This window comes from Platalea leucorodia (genome assembly GCF_965183815.1).
Source record: "Platalea leucorodia genome assembly, chromosome: 23".
Classification (NCBI taxonomy): Eukaryota; Metazoa; Chordata; class Aves; order Pelecaniformes; family Threskiornithidae; genus Platalea; species Platalea leucorodia.
The window spans coordinates 3,099,145-3,122,186 of NC_138845.1; the positions used below are offsets into that span (position 1 = coordinate 3,099,145).

The following is a 23,042-nucleotide window of genomic DNA, read 5'->3' on the forward strand; positions in this document are numbered from 1 at the left end:
GCCCCTACGCCCGGGTGCAGAAGAAGCGGGCACCCAGCCCCCGGAGCCCCGGGGGGGGCCCCGACCCCCCGCCGCCCCCCCCCGGCCCCCCCAGCGGCGGCGACCCCGCGGCCGAGCCCCCCGCCCCCGGCCGCCCCCCGCCCCCCACCGCCGCTGAGCGCCAGGAGCTGGAGCGGCTGCTGGGGGGCTTCGGGGTGCGGGGGGCCCCCCCGGGCGAGCGGGAGACCCCCATCCTGGAGGACGAGCACCCCGATGGCGCGCCCTACGGCACCCCGGCACCCTACGGGACCCCGACGTCCCACGGGACCCCGACATCCCACGGGATAACGGCACCCTACGGGACCCCGACGTCCCACGGGACCCCGACGTCCCATGGGACCGCAGCGCCCTATGGGACCCTGCCGTCCCATGGGACCCCAACATCCCATGGGATAACGGCACCCTATGGGACCTCGACACCCTATGGGTCCCCAGCGTCCCATGGGACCCCAGCATCCCATGGGACCCCATCACCCTATGGGACCCCAACATCTTATGGGACCACAGCATCCCACGGGACCCCGACGTCCCATGGGTCCCCGACACCCTATGGGTCCCCACCATCCCATGGGACCCCGACATCCCATGGGACCCCAGCATCCCATGGGACCCCATCACCCTATGGGACCCCAACATCTTATGGGACCGCAGCATCCCACGGGACCCCGCCGTCCCACGGGACCCCGCCATCCCACGGGACCCCGCCATCCCACGGGACCCCAGCCCCTTATGGGACCCCACCGCCCCCCGGGCCCCCGACACCCTATGGGTCCCCACCATCCCATGGCACCCCAACGTCCCACGGGTCCCCACCATCCCACGGGACCCCGGCCCCTTATGGGACCCCAACGTCCCATGGGTCCCCGGCGCCCCCCGGGCCCCCGGCCCCCTACGCCCCCCCGGGCCCCCCGCTGTGCCGCCGGGCCAGCCTGGCCCCCCCCTGCTCCTGCCGCCACCGCCCCGAGGGACCCCGCTACGGGGCCGAGGGGGGCGCGGAGGGGCCCGAGAAGCGGGGGCTTCACCGCTCCCTCTCCGAGGGCTTCCCCCCCTGTGGCTACGGGCGCCAGGCCGGGGGCTACCTGCTGCTGGGGGAGCTGGCCCCCCTCTGCCCCTGCCAGGACTGCCAGGGCTGGGGGGGCGAGGGCCCCCCCCCGCTCGCCACCCCCCCGCTTTATGGGGTGCGCTTCGAGCGGGGGGGTGAAAACTGGGGGGGTGCCGCTCGCCCTCCGGCCCCCGGCGAAGCCCTTGAGCCCCCCGCTTGCCCCCGCTGCGGCCGCCCTGGCTTGGGGTTCGGCCGGGGCCCCCCCAGGCCCCCCCGGGACCTCTACGGCAAAGTGGGCTACGAGCCCCCCGGGCTGGAGGCCCGCGAAGGCTACGGCATCCCCGGCAGCCGGACCCCCAGGAGCCCACCGGTGAGGGCAAAGGGGCTAGTTGGGGGCTTACAGGGGCTAGTGGGGTGTGTTGGGGGGCTGGGGGGGCTAATAGCGGGGCTAGTGGCCACAGAGGGGCTGGCGGGGCTAACAGGGGGGCTAGTGGCCACAGAGGGGCTGGGGAGGGTGAAGGGGCTAAGAGAGGGGTTATGGGGCTAGTGGGTTGTGTTGGGGGGCTGGAGGGTTGTTTGGGGGGGCTAGAAGGGCTGAGAGGGCTTATGGGGGGGCTAGTGGCCAGAGGGGAGGGGAGGGGGGGCTTGTTGGGGGTAAAGGAGCTAATGGGGAGGCGTTGGGGGGCTGGGGGGGCTTATAGGGGGGCTAGTGGCCACAGAGGGGCTGGGAGGATGTTGCTGGGGGGCAAAGGGGCTACCGGGGTGCTTGCTGGGGCTACTGGGGAGGCTTGCTGGGGCTAGTGGGGCTTGTTGGGGGCTAGTGGCCACAGAGGGGCTGGGGGGGGGAAGCTAATGGGGGGGTTAGAGGTTCAAAGGGGCTACTGGGGGGGGGGGTGCTGGGGCTAGTGGGGCTTGTTGGAGGGCTCGTGGCCACAGAGGGGCTGGGGGGTGGCTGCAAAGGGGCTACTGGGGGGCTACTGGGGGGTTACTGGGGGGTTACTGGGGGGTTACTGGGGCCCCCGAGGGTCCTACGGGGGTGCTGAGCGGGGTCCCACCCTCCCTCCCTCTCTCTGCCCCCCCAGAGCGGAGGAGCCCGGGCGAGGGGGGCCCCTGGCGCGGGACCCCCGAAGCCCCCAGCTCCCTGCGCCGGCCCCCCCGGGCCCTGGGTGCTGGGGGGTGCCCCGACAGCCCGGACCCCCCCAGCAGCCTCGGCCGGGGTCCCGCCGAGCCCCCCGCACCCAGCAGCGGCCCCCAGCCCCCCTCGCCCAGCAGCAGCACCCATGGGTGCCCCGGGGAGGTGCCGGGCTCCCCGACCCCCGCCTTCCCCCCGCCCGCGGCCTACTGCGAGCCCCCCGCCCCGCAGCCCCCCTTGCCGGAGAAGCGGCACCCGCCGGCGCCTGGGGGTCCCCACGATCGAGCATCGCCCCCCCAACACGTCTCCTTCGCCCCCGAGCGCAGCCCGGGGGGCACCCATGGGTGCCAGGGTCCCCCCGAGGCCGAGGCCGCCGGCGGCGTCACCTTTGTGCAGGACACGTCCAAATTTTGGTACAAACCCGGCCTCTCCCGGGACCAAGGTACTTGGGGGGGGGGGTGTTGGGTTGGGGACCCCCCCCCCCATCACCCCGGGGGCACCCAGGCCTGCGGGTGACGGCGGGGTCCCCCCGCAGCCGTCGCCCTGCTGAAGGGGGAAGGCGCCGGGGTCCTTCATCGTCCGCCACAGCAGCTCCTTCCAGGGCGCCTACGGGCTGGCGCTGAAGGTGGCCACGCCGCCCCCCCGCTGCCCTGCCCCCCGCCAAGGGTAGGGACCCCCCCCCGCACCCCCAAATCCCGCTGCGTCCCTGGGGGGGGGCAGCACCCACGGGCACCCCACAGTGTCCCCCCCCCCATCACCCCGTAAAGCCCCTGGGCATCCCAGTGTCTCCCAACATCCCGCTTGGCCCCCCCCCCCCGGCACCCCAAAGCACCCCTGGGTACCCCATAGACCCCCCCAGCACCCCATAGACCCCCCCAGCACCCCATGCCCCCCAACACCCCATAGAGCCCCCCCCAGAACCCCATGCCCCCCAGCACCCCATAGAGGCCCCTATAGACCCCCCAGCACCCCATAGAGCCCCCCCCCAGCACCCCATGGAGCCCCCCCAGCATCCCATAGAACCCCCCCCAGCCCCCCATGGACCTCCCAGTCCCCCCATAGAGCCCCCCCAGCACCCAATAGAGCCCCCCAGCACCCCATGGCCCCCCCAGCACCCCATAGAACCCCCCAGCTCCCCATGGACCCCCCAGCACCCCATAGAGCCCCCCCAGCACCCCATAGAGGCCCCCCATAGACCCCCCCCAGCACCCCATGGCCCCCCCAGCACCCCATAGAACCCCCCCAGCTCCCCATGGACCCCCCAGCACCCCATAGACCCCCCAGCACCCCATAGAGCCCCCCCAGCAACCCGTAGAAACCCCGCAGCCCCCCATGGCCCCCCCAGCACCCCATAGAGCCCCCCCGAGCACCCCATGGACCCCCCAGCACCCCATGGCCCCCCCAGCTCCCCATGGACCCCGCAGCCCCCCATGGCCCCCCCAGCACCCCATAGAGCCCCCCCAGCTCCCCATGGACCCCCCAGCACCCCATAGACCCCCCAGCACCCCATAGAGCCCCCCCAGCACCCCGTAGAACCCCGCAGCCCCCCATGGCCCCCCCAGCACCCCATAGAGCCCCCCCAGCACCCCATGGACCCCCCAGCCCCCCATGGACCCCCCCAGCACCCCATAGAGCCCCCCCCAGCCCCCCATGGACCCCCCAGCACCCTATAGAACCCCCCAGCTCCCCATGGACCCCCAGCACCCCATAGAGCCCCTCCAGCACCCCATAGAGGCCCCCATAGACCCCCCCAGCACCCCATAGAACCCCCCAGCACCCCATAGAGCCCCCCCAGCCCCCATGGCCCCCCCAGCACCCCATAGACCCCCCAGCACCCCATAGAGCCCCCCCAGCCCCCCATGGACCCCCCAGCACCCCCATAGAACCCCCCAGCACCCCATAGAGCCCCCCCAGCCCCCCATGGACCCCCAGCCCCCCATAGACCCCCCAGCACCCCATAGAACCCCCCAGCACCCCATAGAGCCCCCCCAGCCCCCCATGGCCCCCCCAGCACCCCATAGAACCCCCCAGCACCCCATAGAGCCCCCCCAGCCCCCCATGGACCCCCCAGCACCCCATAGAACCCCCCAGCACCCCATAGAGCCCCCCAGCCCCCCCCCAGTCCCGGGGGGGGCACCCATGGGCTCTGGCCCGTGCCCCCCCCCAGGGGACCCCCAGGAGCAGCTCGTCCGCCATTTCCTCATCGAGACGGGACCCCGGGGCGTCAAGATCAAGGGGTGCCAGGAGGAGCCCCACTTCGGTGAGGGGGGGCTGGGGGCGGGGGGGGGCTCGGGGGGGGGCTGGGGAGGGGGTGGGGGGGTGGGGGTCCCTGACACCCCTCCCCCCCGCAGGGAGCCTGCCGGCGCTGGTGCTGCAGCACTCCATCACCCCCATCTCCCTGCCCTGCGCCCTCCGCATCCCCAGCAAAGGTAGGTGACCCCCCCCCCCGAAATGGGGGGGACCCCCCAAATGTGGGGACCCCCCCCAAAAATTGAGGGGGCCCCCCCAGATGTGGTGACCCCCCCAAATGTGGGGACCCCCCTAAGAAATGTGGGGACCCCCCCAGATGTGATGACCCCCCCCAAATGCGGTGACCCCCCCCAAACTGAGGTCCCCCCCCATGAGGTGCCCCCCCCCATGTCCCCCCCTCCCAGCCCCCGCCCCCCCCAGCGCCCCCCCCCAGAGCGGGGGGGCCCAGGGGTCCCGGCAGCGGCCCCAGCCCGTGTCTGTCTGTCCCCGTGTCTGTGTGTCTGTATGTCCCTGTGCCCATGTGTCCCCGTGTCCGTGTGTCTGCGTGTCCTCATGTCCCCATGTCCTTGTGTCCATGTGTCCCTGCATCCGTGTGTCCCCGTGTCCTCATGTCCCCGTGTCCTTGTGTCCGTGTGTCCCCGCATCCATGTGTCCCCGTGTCCCCCATGTCCCCGTGTCCGTGTGTCCCCATGTCCTCATGTCCCCATGTCTGCGTACCCCCGTGTCCCCATGTCCGTGTGTCCCCGTGTCCCCCATGTCCCCGTGTCCGTGTGTCCCCATGTCCTCATGTCCCCATGTCTGCGTACCCCCGTGTCCCCATGTCCGTGTGTCCCCGTGTCCCCCATGTCCCCGTGTCCGTGTGTCCGCATGTCCTCGTGTCCCCATGTCCCCGTGTCCCTGTGTCCGTGTGTCCCCATGTCCTCGTGTCCCCGTGTCCTCGTGTCCGTGTGTCCCTGCATCCATGTGTCCCCGTGTCCTCATGTCCCCATGTCCCTGTGTCCCGTATACCCGTGTCCCCATGTCCGTGTGTCCCGTGTCCTCGTGTCCGTGTGTCCCTGTGTCTTCATGTCCCCATGTCCCTGTGTCCGTGTACCGTGTCCCCCATGTCCGTGTGTCCCCATGTCCGTGTGTCCCCGTGTTCCCATGTCCCCATGTCCCTGTGTCCGTGTGTCCGTGTGTCCCTGCATCCACGTGTCCCCGTGTCCTCATGTCCCCGTGTCCGTGTGTCCCCATGTCCCCGTGTCCCCGTGTCCCCATGTCCCCGTGTCCGTGTGTCCGTGTGTCCCCATGTCCTCGTGTCCCCGTGTCCTCGTGTCCGTGTGTCCCTGCATCCATGTGTCCCCGTGTCCTCATGTCCCCATGTCCCTGTGTCCGTATACCCGTGTCCCCATGTCTGTGTGTCCCCGTGTCCTCGTGTCCGTGTGTCCCTGTGTCTTCATGTCCCCCATGTCCCTGTGTCCGTGTACCGTGTCCCCATGTCCGTGTGTCCCCATGTCCGTGTGTCCCCGTGTTCCCCATGTCCCCATGTCCCTGTGTCCATGTGTCCGTGTGTCCCTGCATCCACGTGTCCCCGTGTCCTCATGTCCCCGTGTCCGTGTGTCCCCATGTCCCCGTGTCCGTGTGTCCCCATGTCCCCGTGTCCGTGTGTCCCGTCCCCCCCCAGACCCGCTGGAGGAGAGCCTGGAGGTGCCCGTGCCCCCCAACATGAGCACGGCCGCCGACCTGCTGCGCCAGGGAGCAGGTGGGTACTGGGGGTACTGGGGGCACTGGAATGGGGTACTGGATGGAGGTACTGGGATGGGGGGTACTGGGATGGGGGGACACTGAGATGGGGACACTGAGATGGGGACACTGGGATGGGGGGGATTGGGAGCACTGGGATTGGGAGCACTGGGATGGGGAGCACTGGGATGAGGGCACTGGGACTGGGAGCACTGGGATTGGGAGCACTGGGATGGGGTGCCTGGCTGGGGGGGGGGGGGGGCACTGGGACGGGGCAACGGGGCTGTGCCCAGCACCCTGGTGTCTTGGGGGGGGCCTGTACCCCACTTGGGGGGCCCGGGGGGGGCTGCACCCCGGTCGGGGGTGCCCGGTCGGGGGGTGCCCGGCTGGGGGGTGCCCGGTCGGGGGTGCCCGGTCGGGGGGTGCCCGGTCGGGGGGTCCCCGGTCGGGGGGTGCCCGGCTGGGGGGGGCCCGGTCGGGGGGTCCCGGGCCGCCCCCAGCGCTGCCGCCAGCCTGCAGCGTGCTCTACCTGAGCTCGGTGGAGACGGAGTCGCTGACGGGGCCGCAGGCGGTGGCCAAGGCCACCAGCACCCTGCTGGGGGCCACCCCGCGCCCCCCCCGCCTGCCCCGTCCACTTCAAGGTGTCGGGGCAGGGCATCACCCTCACCGACAGCCAGCGCAAGTGAGTGACCCCCGCCAGCGACACCCCCCGCCATCGGCCCTGGGGGTCCCCACACCCCCGTCCCAGCGACACCCCCCGCCATCGGCCCTGGGGGTCCCCACACCCCCGTCCCAGCGACACCCCCCGCCATCGGCCCTGGGGTCCCCACACCCCCGTCCCAGCGACACCCCCCGCCATCGGCCCTGGGGTCCCACACCCCCCGTCCCAGCGTCACCCCACCAGCACCATCGGCCCTGGGGTCCCCACACCCCCGTCCCAGCGTCACCCCACCAGCACCATCGGCCCTGGGGTCCCCACACCCCCGTCCCAGCGTCACCCCACCAGCACCATCGGCCCTGGGGGTCCCCACACCCCCGTCCCAGCGTCACCCCCCTGTACCATCGGCCCTGGGGGTCCCCACACCCCCGTCCCAGCGTCACCCCACCAGCACCATCGGCCCTGGGGTCCCCAAACCCCCGTCCCAGTGTCACCCCACCAGCACCATCGGCCCTGGGGGTCCCCACACCCCCGTCCCAGCGTCACCCCACCAGCACCATCGGCCCTGGGGTCCCCACACCCCCGTCCCAGCGTCACCCCACCAGCACCATCGGCCCTGGGGTCCCCACACCCCCGTCCCAGCGTCACCCCACCAGCACCATCGGCCCTGGGGGTCCCCAAACCCCTGTCCCAGTGTCACCCCACCAGCACCATCGGCCCTGGGGTCCCCAAACCCCCATCCCAGCGTCACCCCCAGGTACCATCGGTCCTGGGGGTCCCTGACCCCCCCCCCCCCCAGGGTCCCGACCCCCCCCGCTCACCCCCCGTCCCCCCCCAGGCTCTTCTTCCGCCGCCATTACCCCGTCTCCAGCGTCACCTACTGCAGCGCCGACCCCCAGGACCGCAGGTGACAGCGGGGGGGGGCCACAAACGGGGGGGGGGGGCCACACACACGGGGGGGGCTAATTAGCACCCCACTAATTAACCCCCCCCCGCAGGTGGGCGAATGCGGACGGCACCACCTCTAAGTAAGTGCCAAGGGGACCCCCCCGGGGGGGGGGGGGGGACGGGACACAGCGCTGGGACCCCCCGGGGGTGGGGACATCCCCAGACCCCCCCCCCAGCTCTGTGTCCGTCTGTCCGTCCTCCCCCCCCCCCCAGGATTTTTGGCTTCGTGGCCAAGAAGGCGGGGGGGGCGGGGGGGGGCAACGCCTGCCACCTCTTCGCCGAGCTGGACCCCGAGCAGCCGGCCTCCGCCATCGTCACCTTCATCACCAAGGTCATGCTGGGCACCCACCGCAAGTGAGGGGGGGCCCCCCCGGGACCCCCCCTCGGCAAAGAGCCCCCCCACCCCACCCCTGCAACCCCCGCAGGGCTGGGACCCCCAACCCACGCCGGGCTGGGGGTGCGACCCCCAAAACCGGGGGGGAGAAGGGGGGGAGGCAAAGGGGGGGGGGGGAAGGAGGGCGAGGGGGGCACAGGGAAGCCCCCCCCCATTTTAGGGGTGCGGGGGGGGGGGGGCAGCAATAAATCGGAATTTATTTTTGTTTAAGAAAGGATTTATCTGAGCTTTAGTCAGACATTTCTAATATATCTATATATTATATCGGGGGGCGCGGAGCTGTCGGGGGGGGGCGCGGACCCCCCCCCGCCTTATCCGACCATGTGCAAATCCCAATGGAAAATCCCAAACCGTCTCCTTGGCTCCTTCTTTCCGCGCCGGCTCGGCCTGGGGGGGGGCCCAGCACAGCCCCTGCCCCCCCCGCCCCCAAAAAAGTGGGGGGTCGTGGGATGGGGGAAGGGTGCAGCCCCCCCCCCATGGGTGGGGGGCGGCGGGGGGGGGGTTACATTCACAAAATGGGGGGACAGTGACAGCGCGGGGGTGGGGAGGGGGCAAGTGGAGCCTTAACTCTGTGGCCCCCCCCCCGGGGACCCCCCCCACACACTGGGGGGGCAGTGGGGTGATGGGTGGGGGTCACCCCTGCGTGGTGAGGGCAGGATCGGGCCCCCCCAATGACCCAAATGGGGGGGGGGGGGGCACCCCACCGGCGGGGGGCAGGGCCTTAAAGTGCACGGGGGGGCCTGGGGGGGGGGGCAGCAGGGTGGGGGACCCCCCCCATTTTAACCGCTGAGGGGGTGGAGGTCGACCTTGACCTTCTCGCCGCTGCTGAGCATCCCGACGGTGGGGAAGTAGCCGCCGGCCGGCACCACCGCCTCCTTCTTGCCGATGATCTTCCCGTTGCGGGTGAAAAACACCTGGGGGGGGGACACAAAGGCATTGGGGGGGGGGGGCTCAGGGCATCCCACCCCCCCAAAAAGCCACGGCGAGGGGGTGGGGACACCCCCAGTTTGGCGCTGGCGCACGCCGCGGCAAGAGGTTTGGGTAAAGAACAACGGCTGAGCGCAAAGATGGCGGTGAATGGGGTTAAATCCCGCTGGCAGCCGGCCACCAGTGGCGTCCCCAGGGCTCCGTACTGGGACCAGTCCCGTTTCACGTCCTTACCAACGATAAAGGGGATCCGGGCGCCCCGGGTCGCTGGGCCCGGGTTTAACAAGGCTCAGGGCCGGGTCCTGCGCTCGGGGCACAACAACCCCAGGCAGCGCCGCAGGCGCGGGGGAGAGCGGCTGGGAAACAGAAACGGCCCCGGGGGGGGTGGAGAGCGGGGGGGTGGGAGCCGACAGGGTGCCCGGGTGGCCAAGAGGGCCAGCGGCATCCTGGCTTGTATCGGGACCGGCGTGGCCAGCAGGCCTGGGGCAGGGATCGCCCCCCGTGCTGGGCACTGGGGAGGCCGCCCCTCGAATCCCGCGCTCGGTGCTGGCCCCCGGCCACAAGAAGGACACGGAGGGGCCGGAGCGTGGCCAGGGCAGGGCAGCGAGGCTGGGGCAGGGGCTGGAGCCCGAGGGTGGGGAGGGGCGGCTGGGGGAGCTGGGGGGGCTCAGCCTGGAGAGGAGGAGGCTGAGGGGAGCCCTCATCGCTCCCCCAGCCCCCGAAAGGAGGCTGGAGCCGGGGGGGTCGGGCTCTGCTCCCCAGGAACAAGCGCTGGGACGAGGGGGAACCCCCCTCCCCCAACGGGGCGACGAGCGCTGGGCCCCCACCCCGGGAGCGTTCAGAAAACGGGGGGCTGCGGGGCTCGGGGCTGCGGGGCTCGGGGCTGCGGGGCTCGGGGCCACGGGGCTCGGGGCCACGGCTGAGCGGTGGCCACAGGTCAGCGCTTGGATGCCATCTTAAACACCCCCCCCCCCCCAAAGCATCCCGTGAGCGAGGGCAGACCCCGGGGTGCGGGGTTGGGGAGCCCAATCCTGCCCCCCCCCCGGGGGTGCTGTGCTCTTACCACCACCTTCTTCCCCTCGTGCTCCTGCTCCATCTCCTCGCCGTCCTCCTCCTCCTCCTCCTCCTCCTCCTCCTCCTCCTCCTGCCGCAGGTACATGACGTTCCTGACGGGTTTGGCCTTCACCTCCGCCGTGTCGCAGGGGTCGTCGCTGTCACCTTCGAGGGACGGACGGACGGACAATGGGGGCTGGGCCCTGTGTCCCCCCCCCGCCGTTCCCGGGGCGCTCGGACCCCCCCCGTACCTTCGCTATCCAGGGCGTAGTCGCGCGGGAACATGATGCCGCAGCCCATGATGTCGCCCTTGTAGCAGCGGGGGCCGAAGGGGTCCCCCACCCCGCTGCCGTGGAAGATCTTCCCGTCGTCTTTGGGGGGGGGGGGGGGGGACACGGTGTCATGGGGACCCCCCCCCCCCAGCACCGGGGACCCCCCCGGCCCCTCGCTATGGGGCTGCCCCCCACCGAGGGGGCGCGGGGGGGGGAAGCGTGGAGGGGGAGGAGGAGGAGGAAGGTGCATGGGGGGGGCAGCATTTGGCCTCTGCGGTGTTTTGGGGGGGGGGGGGGATATGGGGGGGTCAGGGTGAGCATAACCAGTACAAGAGACCCAAAGCACTGGGGAGACTGGGAAAGGGGAGGGGGGGATGCCGCCGACCGCTGAGACCCCCCCCCAGAGCCCAGGGTGGGGGGCCCGCACCCCAATTAGCACCTGGGGGGGCTCATGTTTGGGGGGGCTCTTATTTGGGGGGTCCCTATGGTTGGGGAGGGCCCATGTTTGGGGGGGGGGGCCTCAATTTTGGGGGGGTCCTTCATGTTTGGGGGGGAGGTCCACATGTTTGGGGGGGGTCCTGCTGTTGGAGGGGGTGTCCCCATGTTTGGGGGCCGTCCTCTTGTTTGGGGGGGCCCCCATGTTGGGGGGGTCGCCATGTTGGGGGGGGCATCCTCTTGTTTGGGGGGGGGGTCCTCCTGTTGGGGGGATGACCCGTGTTCAGGGGGGCCCACGTTTTGGGGGGTCCCCATGTTTGGAGGGACGACCTCTGGTTTTAGGGGGTCCTCCTGTTTTGGGGGGGGTCCCCACGATTTGGGGGGGGTCTCATGTTTTGGGGGTGCCCCGTGTTCAGGGGGGCGCCCCATGTTTTGGAGGTGGGTCCCCCATGTTTTGGGTGGGGGTCCCATGCTTGGGGGTGTGCCCCATGTTCGGGGGGGTGCCCCATGTTTTGGGTGGGGGGGGTCCCATGTTTTTGGGGGGGGTCCCATGTTCGGGGGGGGTGCCCCATGTTTTGCGCAGGGGTCCTATGTTCCGGGGGGGTGCCCCATGTTTGGGGGGGGCTCCCATGTCTTGGGGGGGGGGTCCCACGTTTTAGGGGGGGTCCCACGTTTTAGGGGGGGGGGGTCGCCCCATGTTTTGGGCAGGGGTCCCATGTTCGGGGGGGGTTCCATGTTTTGGGGGGTGGTCCCATGTTTTAGGGGGGGGGTTCCCATGTTCGGGGCGGGGGGTGCCCCGTGTTTTCAGGGGGGGTCCCATGTCTTGGGGGGGGTCCCATGTTTTGGGGGGGGGTCCCAGGTTCGGGGCGGGGGGTGCCCTGTGTTTTCGGGGGGGGTCCCATGTCTTGGGGGGGGGGCCCATGTTGGGGGGGGGGCCATGTTTGGGGGGGGAGTCCCATGTTTTAGGGGGGGGGGGTCCCATGTTTTAGGGGGGGGGGTCCCATGTCTTGGGGGAGGGGTGTCCCATGTCTTGGGGGGGGGGGGTGTCCCATGTCTTGGGGGGGGGTCCCATGTTTTAGGGGGGGGGTCCCATGTTTTGGGGGGGGGTTCCCATGTCTGGGGGGGGGGTTCCCATGTCTTGGGGGGGGGGGTCCCCATGTTTTGAGGCAGGACTCACCCGCGTGATACGCCACCGAGCCCCCTGCTCCAGCCGGGATGCCGGTTTTTGGGATAATCCTGAGGAAGAGGAGGAAGAGGAGGGGGATGAAGGCCCGGGGGGGGGGGGCAGCAGCCCGGGCCCCCCCGGCCCCCCTCACCTTGCGGGCCAGCCCCAGGGCGATGTAGCATTTCTCGCCGGGGTCGACGATCTCCACCTCGAAGTAGTGGCTGCGGGTGCTGAGGGGGCGCCGCGCCTGCGCCAGCCCCACGTCCACGATGCTCTTCCCCTTCCCCACGTACTCCAGCAGCTGCGGGGGGCGCGGGGGGGCGGGTTTGGGGGGGGCACCCCTCCGCACCCCGCCAGCAGCGGCGGAAAGAGGGGCTCGGGGGGGGGGGGGGGGGTCCCAAAGCTGGGGGGATGACACCCCAAACCTGGGGGGTCCCAAACCTGGGGGGGTCCCAAAGCTGGGGGGATGACACCCCAAACCTGGGGGGTCCCAAACCTGGGGGGGTCCCAAACCTGGGGGGGGTCCCCAAACCTGGGGGATGACACCCCAAACCTGGGGGGGTCCCAAACCTGGGGGGATGACACCCCAAACCTGGGGGGTCCCAAACCTGGGGGGGTCCCAAACCTGGGGGGATGACACCCCAAACCTGGGGGGGGGTCCCAAACCTGGGGGGGTCCCAAACCTGGGGGGGTCCCCAAACCTGGGGGATGACACCCCAAACCTGGGGGGGTCCCAAACCTGGGGGGACGACACCCCACACCTGTGGGGATGACACCCCAAAGCTTGGGGGGGGTCCCAAAGCTTGGGGGGGGTCCCAAACCTGGGGGGATGACACCCCAAAGCTTAGGTGGGTCCCAAACCTGGGGGGATGACACCCCAAACCTGGGGGGTCCCAAACCTGGGGGGGTCCCAAACCTGGGGGGGTCCCCAAACCTGGGGGATGACACCCCAAACCTGGGGGGTCCCAAACCTGGGGGGATGACACCCCACACCTGTGGGGATGACACCCCAAAGCTTGGGGGGGGTCCCAAACCTGGGGAGATGACACCCCAAACCTGTGGGGATGACACCCCAAAGCTTGGGGGGGGTCCCAAACCTTGGGGGGGGTCCCAAACCTGGGGGGATGACACCCCACCAAACCTGGGGGGATGACACCCCAAAGTTTGGGGGGGTCCCAAACCTGGGGGATGACACCCCAAACCTGGGGGAGATGACACCCCAAACTTTGGGGGGAGCCCAAACATGGGGGGGCACACACACTACAAAGCCAGGGGGGAGACCCCAAAGCTTGAGGGGTGCAGGGTCCCAAACCTGGGGAGATGACACCCCAAACCTGGGGGATGACACCCCAAAGCTTGGGGGGTCCCCTAAACCTGGGGGGGGTCCCTAAACTTGGGGGATGACACCCCAAAGCTTGAGGGGATGACACCCCAAATCTGGGGGGGGTCCCAAACCTGGGGGGACACCCCAAACCGGGGGGAGGGGACACACCTCACACTCCCAGCCCCCAAGAACACCCCCAAAGGGACATGGGGGGGCCGGGGCCCCCCCGCCGCGGCGGTGCCAGGGCTGGGGGGCGGGGAAGGGGCCCCCCCGGCGGCGGTGCCGGGAAGCGGGTGGGAGCTGGGGGGGGGCCGGGGCTGTTTACGCCACCGAGGTCGGCCTGGGCCTGCGCCCACATTCCTGCCCTCCCGCGGCCCCGGCTGGGGGGGCCGGGGAAAAAACCCTTTGAGAGCCGCAAAACAGCCCCTTTTCCCCCCAAAACTGCCAGGGAAGGGGGGGCCGGGGGGCCTGGGAGGGGAGGGGGGGCTTGGCATTGGGGTCCCCCCCCCCCCAGCACCCCACTTAAGCTGCAGGGGGGGGCCACAGCCCCCGGTTGAGCTCCGGGAGGGAACGGCAGAAAAAATGCGGAGGAGGATGAAAATGAAACGGAGTCAGCGGCTGAACGGGAAGGGGGGGCGCTGGGCAGTGCTGGGGACCCCCCCCGTGAGAAATGGGGGGGAACTGAGGCCTGGGGGGGGAAACCGAGGCACTGGGGGGGAAACTGAGGCACAAAACGAGGAGGGAAACTGAGGCACGACATGGGGGGGAAACTGAGGCACGACACGGCGGGGGGAAACTGAGGCACATCACAGGGGGCCCCGCTCCCACGGCAGCCTGGGACGAGGCTCCAGGCGTCCCCGACCCCCCCAAACTTTGAGGGGGGCCCCAGCTCTGCCCCCCCGCCGCGGCGGCGGTTAGCGCCGGCATTGTTCGACGGCAGCGGGGGGCGGCGGAGCCGGGGTGGGGACGGAGCCGGGGAGCACGAGGCTGGGAGCGAGCGTGGGCTGCGGAGGGGGGGGCGATGGAAAACGGCCCCCGGCGCCGAGCTGCAAACCCTTAAAACTCGGGGGGGGGGGGTCGGGGCTGCGGGTTTGGTTTCGCCCTTGCGAAAGCGCTGGGGCCCCCCCCAGGTCCCCCCCAAAGCGGGGGGTGACGGCGGGGCCGCGGGCGGGGCTGCGCGGGGTGCTCTGCCCCGGTTTTGGGGATCCCATCGGGGTGGGGGACCCACCATGGCGGGGGGGGCCCCGGCCAACGAGGGAAATCGGAACGAGATCCGTGGCCGATCGTCGATTCTGGGGGAAAACGGCGCCTTTTTGGGGCTCACCGTGGGACTCGGGGCTTCGCCCCCCCCCAGCACGGACCCCAAAACCCCCCCGAGCCCCCTAAACCCTGACACCCCCCTAAAACAGCTCCGCGCCAACGCTGGGGCCCCCGGGACGCGCGGCGGTGGCCGTGTCCCCCCCGCCTCGGCCCCCATGGGACAGCGGTGCCCGGCCTGGGGACGGGGGACCCCCCTCCCTCCAAGGGCCCCCCCTTAAATCGGGGGTGCGTCGCTCACCGTGCCGCAGACCTTCACGTCGTGCAGCCGCCCCCACTCCTCCTCGTAGCTGTCCACCATCATGGCGCTGTCGTCCTCCTCGGTGCCCAGCTCGGCGTGGAGGTGCAGCCGTACCTCCTCTCCCAAGGAATGCATTCCCACCGCCGGGAAAAGCCCCTCGGGAGAGAGCGGCATGATGGTGGAGCCCACCTGCGGGTTTTGGGGGGACACCGGGGGGTCAGGGGGTGGCTGGGGGGGGGGGGGAAGGGGAAGGAATGGTGGGGAGGGGGCTCACCCGCTTCCCGTTTTTGGTGAAGAAGATCTGGGCCGTCTGCACCTCGAAGGAGACCAACTCGATGCCGCAGCCGATGCGATCCCCGGAGCTGCACTTGGTGCCGAACTGGCGGCCCTTGGCGCGGCCGCTGTACAGCCTGGGGGGGCCAGCGGCGCTGAGCGGGGGGCAACAGTGGCGGGGGGGGGGGGGGGGGGGCGGCCGGACCCCCCCTCCCTGTCCCCAGGTTGCCCCAGAGGCCGCGAGCGCCCCCCAAACCCAGTGCCCAAGAGCCAGGACCCGGCAGCCCCCCAGCTCCTGGTGGTCCCCCCAAATCCCAGCAACTCCCCAGGTCTTGGTGGTCCCTAGGTCCTGGTGGCTCCCTCGGGTCCTGGTGGCCACCCCCCTGGGTCCTGGTGGCCACCCCAGATAGCAGTAGCTCCCCAGGTCCCGGCAGCCTCCCAGCTCCTGGCGGTCCCCCCCAAATCCTAGCAGCTCCCCAGGTCTTGGTGGTCCCCCAGGTCCTGGTGGCCACCCCCTGGGTCCTGGTGGTCTCCCCCAACTCCCAGCAGCTCCCCAGGTCCTGGTGGCTCCCTCGGGTCCTGGTGGCCACCCCAAATAGCAGTAGCTCCCCAGGTCCTGGTGCCCCGTGGGTCCTGGTGGTCCCCCCCAAATCCTAGCAGCTCCCCAGGTCTGGTGGTCCCCCAGGTCCTGGTGGCCCCCTCGGGTCCTGGTGGTCTCCCCAAATAGCAGTAGCTCCCCAGGTCCTGGTGGCCCCGTGGGTCCTGGTGGCCCTCTGCCGGGTCCTAGTGGTCTGCCAGGTCCCGGTGGCCACCCCTGGGTCCCAAAGGCCACCCCCCGGGTCCCGGTGGTCCCCTCAAATAGCAGCAGCTCCCCAGGTTCTGGTGGCCACCCCTGAGTCCTGGTGGACACCCTGGATTCCAATGGCCAACCCCCAGGTCCCAATGGCCACCCCAAACAGCAGCAGCCTCCCCAGGTCCTGGTGGCCCCATGGGTCCCGGTGGCCCTCTGCTGGGTCCCAATAGCCACCCCCTGGGTCCCAATAGCCACCCCCTGGGTCCCGGTGGTCCCCCCAAATAGCAACAGCTCCCCAGGTCCTGGTGGCCCCATGGGTCCTGGTGGCCCTCCACCAGGTCCTGGTGGTCTGCCAGGTCCCGGTGGCCACCCCTGGGTCCCAAAGGCCACCCCTGGGTCCCAGTGGTCCCCTCAAATAGCAGCAGCTCCCCAAGTCCTGGTGGCCCCGTGGGTCCTGGCGGCCCTCTGCCAGGTCCTGGTGGCCACCCCCGGCTCCCAGTGGTCCCCCCAAATAGCAGCAGTTCCCCAGGTCCTGCAGACCCTCCACCAGGTCCCGGTGGCCCCCCCACAGGTCCCAGTGGCCCCCCCTACTCACTTCCCGTCATCAGCATGGTACGCCACGGAGTCGGGCAACCAGCCGGGCTGGTGGTCCAGGCTGTAGTACTGCGGCACGAGGCCGACGGCGATGGTCCCCCGCACCCCGCTGTCCACGATGGACACCTGGGGGGTGACACCGAGAAAGGCCGTCACCCGGCGGGCGCGGGGGGGGCCGCTCCGCCGTGTGCCCCCCCCCCCCCCCAAAATTCGGTGGGGACCCCCCCAAAATTCGGGGGGGACCCCGCCGGGGGGGGGGGGGGGTCGTACCTCGAAATAGTTGTTGTCCCTGGTGAGGGGCCGCGGTGCCACGTAGCAGCCGACCTCGCCGGAGTTCCCGTGGTAACTGGGGGGGGGGACAGAAACCACGGGTGACGGGGGCCCACGGGTGACGGGCGCCCACGGGTGACGGGCGCCCACGGGTGACGGGGGCGGGTACCTGAGGGTGTCGCCGTCCACCAGGATGTGCTTGGCGCGCTCCTGGTAGCGGACGGCCCGGACCTCCCGGATCTCCCGGATCCGCCGGCGCCAGTTGAGGAACCTGTAGTGCAGGTTCAGGTCATCCATGGCGAGGGGAAACCTGCGGGGGGGCGGGGGGCGGTCAGGGACCCCCGGGGACCCCCCGGCCCGGGGACCCCACCCCCACCCCCACCCCCCAGCCCCGCCCCCAGCCCCCCCAGTCCCTCCCCCTGCCCGAGTGCAATGCCCCAGTATGCCCAGAGCCCCCCAGTGCACACCTCAGTATCCTGCAGTTCCCCCTCGTGCACGCCCCAGTCCTCCCAGTACACACCCCAGTCACCCCAGTACCCCCCAGTATCCCCAATCTCCCTCAGTACAATGTCCCAGTATCCCCGGTCCCTCTCATTGCACACCCAGTCTCCCCAGTTCCCCCTAATGCACACCCCAGTCCCCCAGTGCACACCCCCGTCCCCCCAGTGCAAACCCCGTCCCCCCAGTCTCCCCCAGTGCACACCCCAGTATCCCCAGTCCCCCCCAATGCGATGTCCCAGTATCCCCAGTCCCCCCAGCACACACCCCAGTCTCCCCAGTGCTCACCCTACTCATCCCCCTGTACCCCCAATGCACACCCAGTATCCCCAGTCCCCCCCAGTGCACACCCAGTCCCCCCAGTGCACACCTCAGTATCCCAGTCCCCCCAGTGCAATACCACAGTCTCCCCCAGTCCCCCCAGTGCAATGGCCCAGTATCCCAATCCCCCCCAGTACACACCCCAGTCCCCCCAGTGCCATGGCCCAGTATCCCCAATCCCCCCCAGTACACACCCCAGTCCCCCCAGTGCCATGGCCCAGTATCCCCAATCCCCCCCAGTACACACCCCAGTCCCCCCAGTGCCCCCCGGTGCCATGGCCCAGTATCCCCAATCCCCCCAGTACACACCCCAGTCCCCCCGGTGCCATGGCCCAGTATCCCCAATCCCCCCCAGTACACACCCCAGTCCCCCCAGTGTCATCGCCCAGTATCCCCAATCCCCCCCAGCGCACACCCCAGTCCCCCCAGTGCCCCCAGTGCCATGGCCCAGTATCCCCAATCCCCCCCAGTACACACCCCAGTCCCCCAGTGCCCCAGTGCCATGGCCCAGTATCCCAATCCCCCCCAGTACACACCCCAGTCCCCCAGTCCCCGGTGCCATGGCCCCAGTATCCCCAATCCCCCCCAGCGCACACCCCAGTATCCCCAGTCTCTCCAGTGCACACCCTGCTCACCCCCCCGGCCCCCATAGCCCCAAAACCAGCCCCCCCACCCTCCCCCATACCGGCCCCCCCCCCCCGGGCCCCCCCCGCCCTCACCGGCCCGGCCCCGCCCGCCCCGCCATGGGCTCCGCGCTGCGGCCGCTCCCGGCCCCGGCCCCGCCGCCCGCACTCACATCCGGGGCCCCGCGCTTCCTCCTCCGCCCCCTCTCCTCCGCCCCCTCCTCCTCCCGCCCCGCCGCGCCGCTCGACCAATCGCCGCCCGACTCGCCCCGACTGACGGCTCGGGACGCCAATCGGAGGCCGGAGGAGAAGGTGGGGGGCGGAGCCCGCCGGGGGTGTGCGGGGTCACATGACCCCGCGGGCCCGGGATGGAGCGAGAGAGCGCCCCCTGGTGCGGGGGCGGGGAACAGCGGGGTGGGGACTGGGGGGACTGGGGAGACTGGGGAGACTGGGGTGTGCACTGGGGGGACTGGGGGAGACTGGGGATACTGGGGAGACTGGGGTGTGCACTGGGGGGACTGGGGGCACTGGGGATACTGGAGTGTGCACTGGGGGGACTGGGGGAGACTGGGGGCACTGGGGATACAGGGGGATACTGGGGACACTGGAGGCACTGGGAATACTGGGGTGTACACTGGGGGTGACTGCGGGATACTGGAGGTACTGGGGTGTGCACTGAGGGGGACTGGGGGCACTGGGGATACTGGGGGAGACTGGGGTGTGCACTGGGAGGACTGGGGGGGATACTGGGGATACTGGGGTGCGCACTGGGGGATACTGGGGGGACTGGAGTGTGCACTGGGGGTGACTGGGGGATACTGGAGATACTGGGGTGTGCACTGGGGGATACTGGGGGGACTGGAGTGTGCACTGGGGGTGACTGGGGGATACTGGAGATACTGGGGTGTGCACTGGGGGATACTGGGGCGTGCACTGGAGAAGCTGGGGAGACTGGGGGATACTGGGGCATTGCACTGTAGGGACTGGAAACTACTGGGAATACTGGGGTGTGCACTGGGGGTGACTGGGGGATACTGGGGGCACTGGGGGAAACTGGGGTGCGCACTGAGGGGACTGGGAGCATTGGGGTGTGCACTGGGGGAATTGGGGTATTGCACTGGGGATACTGGGGGGACTGGGGAATACTGGGGTGTGCACTGAGGGGACTGGGGCATTTTACTGGGGATACTGGGGCACTGCACTGGGCGGACTGGAGTGGGCACTGGAGGGCACTGGAGCCACTGGGGCACATCACTGGGGGGCACTGGGGGCACGGGGTTTTATACTGGGAACGCCCTGTGCTCCGGGGCGTTGCACTGGGGGGCACTGGGTGTGCACTGGGGGGACTGGGGGATACAGGGGATACTGGGGCATTGCACTGGGGGGACTGGAGAATACTGGGGATACTGGGGTGTGCACTGGGGGGACTGGGGGATACAGGGGATACTGGAGTGTGCACTGGAGGGACTGGGACAGCGCCCTGGGGGGCACTGGGCTCTGTACTGGGAGCACTGGGGCCACTGGGGGATGGAATAGGGGGGAGTCGGGGGGGCTGGGGGGGGGCGAAGGGACCGGGCTGGGGCCGGGGGGTCCCGGGGGTCCCGGGGGGTCCGGGGGTGCCGGTCTCGGGGTACCGGGCTGGGGGTGCCGGGGGTCCGGGGGGCGGGGGGTCCCGGGGGGGGTCCCGGGGGGCGCAGGCTCCGGGGCTCCCGGGCCGGGGGTGCCGGGGGGCTGCAGCCCGGGACCGCCATCCCGGTGCCCCCCCCCTCCCGGTGCCCCCCCCTCCCCGGACCGGGGGCACCCACCGCGGGGGGGGGGGGGGCGGACGCCGTTACTTAAGGGCGGCGACGGGGCCGGGCACCGGCAGAGCGGGCGGCGGCGGGGACCGGTCCGGTGCCCTCCGGTCCCGGTGCCCTCCGGTGCCCGCCGGTGCCGCCATGCGGGCGGGCCGCCGGCCGCTGCTGCCGGTGCTGCTGCTGCTGGCGGAGGCGGCGGCGGCGGCGGCTCCGGTTGCCGGTGGCGGGGGGGCCGGGGCCGGGCTCGCCCCGCGGCCCCGGGGAGCCGTGCGGGGTTTACACACCGGGCTGCGCCCGGGGGCTCCGCTGCAGCCCCCGGCCCGGGGAACGCGCCCCGCTCCGGGCCCTGCTCCGGGGCACCGGGCTCTGCCGCCCGCTCCGCCCCCGCCCCGCCGCTACCGGAGCCCCCGCAGGTGAGAGCCGGGGGGAGCCCCCGGGGCGGGGACCGGGACCGGGACCGGGGGGGGACGGGGGCACCGGGAGAGCCCCGTAGCACCGAGGGGGGGGGGGTCCCGGGAGAGGGACGGGGGCACCGGGGGAGGGGGGGGGGGCCGGGAGGGCTGGGGGCACCGGGGGATCCCCGCGGCACCGGGGGGGGACCGGGGGTGGGATGGGGGCACCGGGAGAGCTCCGTAGCACCGACGGGGGGGGGTCCCGGGAGGGGGGGGGGGCACCGGGGGAGGGGGGGGGCCGGGAGGGCTGGGGGCACCGGGGGATCCCCGCGGCACCGGGGGGGGACCGGGGGGGCTCCCCGGGACGGGGATGGGGGCACCGGGGGATCCCCGTGCCCTCGGGGGAGGGAGAGGGGGGGGTCCCAGGAGGGATGGGGGCACCGGGGGATCCCCGCGGCACCGGGGGGGGACCGGGAGGGGGCACCGGGGGTGGGATGGGGGCACCGGGGGAGGGGGGGTCCCGGGAGGGATGGGGGCACCGGGGGATCCCCGTGCCCCCGGAGAGGGACCGGGGGGGGTCCGGGGGTGGGACGGGGGCACGGGGGGGGCGGGTACCGGGGGACCCCTCCCGTGCCCCCGGGGAGGGGCCGGCGGACGCCAACGGGGGAGGGGGGGGCAGCGGGGAGGGACCCCGAGCCCCCCCGGATCTGCGGGAGACCCCGGGGGGGGGGGGGGCGAATCCCGGGGGGGTCCCTGTAGCGGGGGGGGAAGTGGGGGACCCCCACATCGCGGGGGGGCGGGGGGGCTGGAACTGGGGGGGACCCCATGTCCCGGGGGGGGCCGGGACCCCCATATGGGGGGCAATAAAGGGGGGGACCCCCCTATCGGGGGGCAGGAGGGGGGCAGGGCCCCCCCCGGCTCAGCCCTGCCCCCCCCAGGCCCCCCCGCCACGCCGCCCCCCCGGCCCCCGCCCCAGGGCAAGGAGGAGCTGGAGACGGTGGGTGCGGGGGGGGGGGGGGGTTTGGGGGTGCGGGGGGGGCCGGAGGGGGGGTTGGGGGTGCGGCGGGGGTACCGGGATGGGGGGGGTTGGGGTGCGGGGGGGGCCGGGGGGGGTTTGAGGGTGCGGGAGGGGTACCGGGATGGGGGGAATTTGGGGGTTTGGGGGGGTACAGGAATGGGGGGCGGTTGGGGTGCGGGGAGGGCCGAGGGGGGGGTTGGGGGTTTGGGGGGAGTACCGGGATGGCGGGTGGGGGTTTGGGGGTGCGGGGGTGCGGGGGAGGTTCGGGGGGGGGGGTTGGGGGTTTGGGGGGGTACCGGGATGGGGGGGGCGGTAGGGTGCGGGGTACCGGGCTGGGGGGGTGCGGGGAGGGGGGGGGGGTACCGGGATGGGGTGGGGGTGCGGGGGGGTACCGGGCTGGGGGGGTGCGGGGGGGGGGGGTACCGGGATGGGGTGGGGGTGCGGGGGGGTACCGGGCTGGGGGGGTGCGGGGGGGGGGGGGTACCGGGATGGGGTGGGGGTGCGGGGGGGTACCGGGCTGGGGGGGTGCGGGGGGGGGGGGGGTTACCGGGATGGGGTGGGGGTGCGGGGGGGTACCGGGCTGGGGGGGTTGGGGGGTGCGGCCCCCCTGACCCCCCCGCAGGCCCCCTGCCGCGGGCACCTGGCCGCCGCCCTGCGGGAGCTGCGGGCCGGGCTCTACCGCAGCGCGGCCGCCATTTTCCTCCCCAACTGCGACCCCCGCGGCTTTTACCGGCCCACGCAGGTGGGGGGCGCGGGGGGGCTCCACGGGGGGGGGGGGGGCACCCCACACCCCCCCCAGCCCGGGGGGGGGGGTCCCGGGAGAGCGGCCCCGGAGGCGGCAGGGGGGCCGTGCCTCAGTTTCCCCAGAGCAGGAAAACCAGTTTTGGGGTCCCCCCGTGCCTCAGTTTCCCCATGGGGGGGGGTTAGAGCACCCTGGGGTCCCCCCGTGCCTCAGTTTCCCCATGGGGGGGGGTTAGAGCACCCTGGGGTCCCCCCGTGCCTCAGTTTCCCCATGGGGGGGGTTAGAGCACCCTGGGGTCCCCCCGTGCCTCAGTTTCCCCATGGGGGGGGGTTAGAGCACCCTGGCGTCCCCCCGTGCCTCAGTTTCCCCATGGGGGGGGGTTAGAGCACCCTGGGGTCCCCCCGTGCCTCAGTTTCCCCATGGGGGGGGGTTAGAGCACCCTGGGGTCCCCCCGTGCCTCAGTTTCCCCGTGGGGGGGGGGGTTAGAGCACCCTGGGGTCCCCCCGTGCCTCAGTTTCCCCTGTCCATAAAGCCCAGTTCTGGGGTCCCCCCGTGCCTCAGTTTCCCCAGCCCCCATAGCCCGGTTTCGGGGTCTCCCCGTGCCCCAGTTTCCCCCGGGGTGGGGGGCCGTGCCTCAGTTTCCCCAGCCCATACAGACCAGTTTGGGGGTCCCCCATGCCTCAGTTTCCCCAGGGGGGGGCCGTGCCTCAGTTTCCCCAGCCCATAAAGCCCAGTTTGGGGGTCCCCCGTGCCTCAGTTTCCCCCGGGGTGGGGTTTGGGGGCCCGTGCCTCAGTTTCCCCAG

The 23,042-nt window shown here is 71.9% G+C and overlaps 2 protein-coding genes across 2 annotated transcripts; one reads left to right on the forward strand and one right to left on the reverse strand.

The window, feature by feature from the left end:
• Positions 1 to 2: 2 nt before the first annotated feature.
• On the forward strand, positions 3 to 8,261 carry LOC309600177 (uncharacterized protein; the record flags this gene model as incomplete). Its single annotated transcript, XM_082332252.1, is given in 14 exon segments — positions 3 to 1,316; positions 1,319 to 1,451; positions 2,164 to 2,655; positions 2,749 to 2,765; positions 2,767 to 2,850; positions 2,852 to 2,879; positions 4,381 to 4,473; positions 4,565 to 4,642; positions 6,127 to 6,204; positions 6,698 to 6,800; positions 6,802 to 6,867; positions 7,682 to 7,750; positions 7,842 to 7,871; positions 8,005 to 8,261. Coding segments are annotated over 14 exon segments (2,730 nt in total), but the record flags the coding sequence as incomplete, so codon positions are not given.
• Positions 8,262 to 8,711: 450 nt separating this feature from the next.
• SPRYD3 (SPRY domain containing 3) lies at positions 8,712 to 18,488 on the reverse strand. Its single transcript, XM_082332273.1, is given in 12 exon segments — positions 8,712 to 9,099; positions 10,176 to 10,330; positions 10,417 to 10,536; positions 12,050 to 12,071; positions 12,073 to 12,108; positions 12,189 to 12,338; positions 14,920 to 15,108; positions 15,194 to 15,329; positions 16,581 to 16,705; positions 16,850 to 16,925; positions 17,019 to 17,159; positions 18,465 to 18,488. Coding segments are annotated over 12 exon segments (1,287 nt in total). The 5' UTR covers positions 18,467 to 18,488; the 3' UTR covers positions 8,712 to 8,964.
• Between the last annotated feature and the right edge of the window lie 4,554 nt (positions 18,489 to 23,042).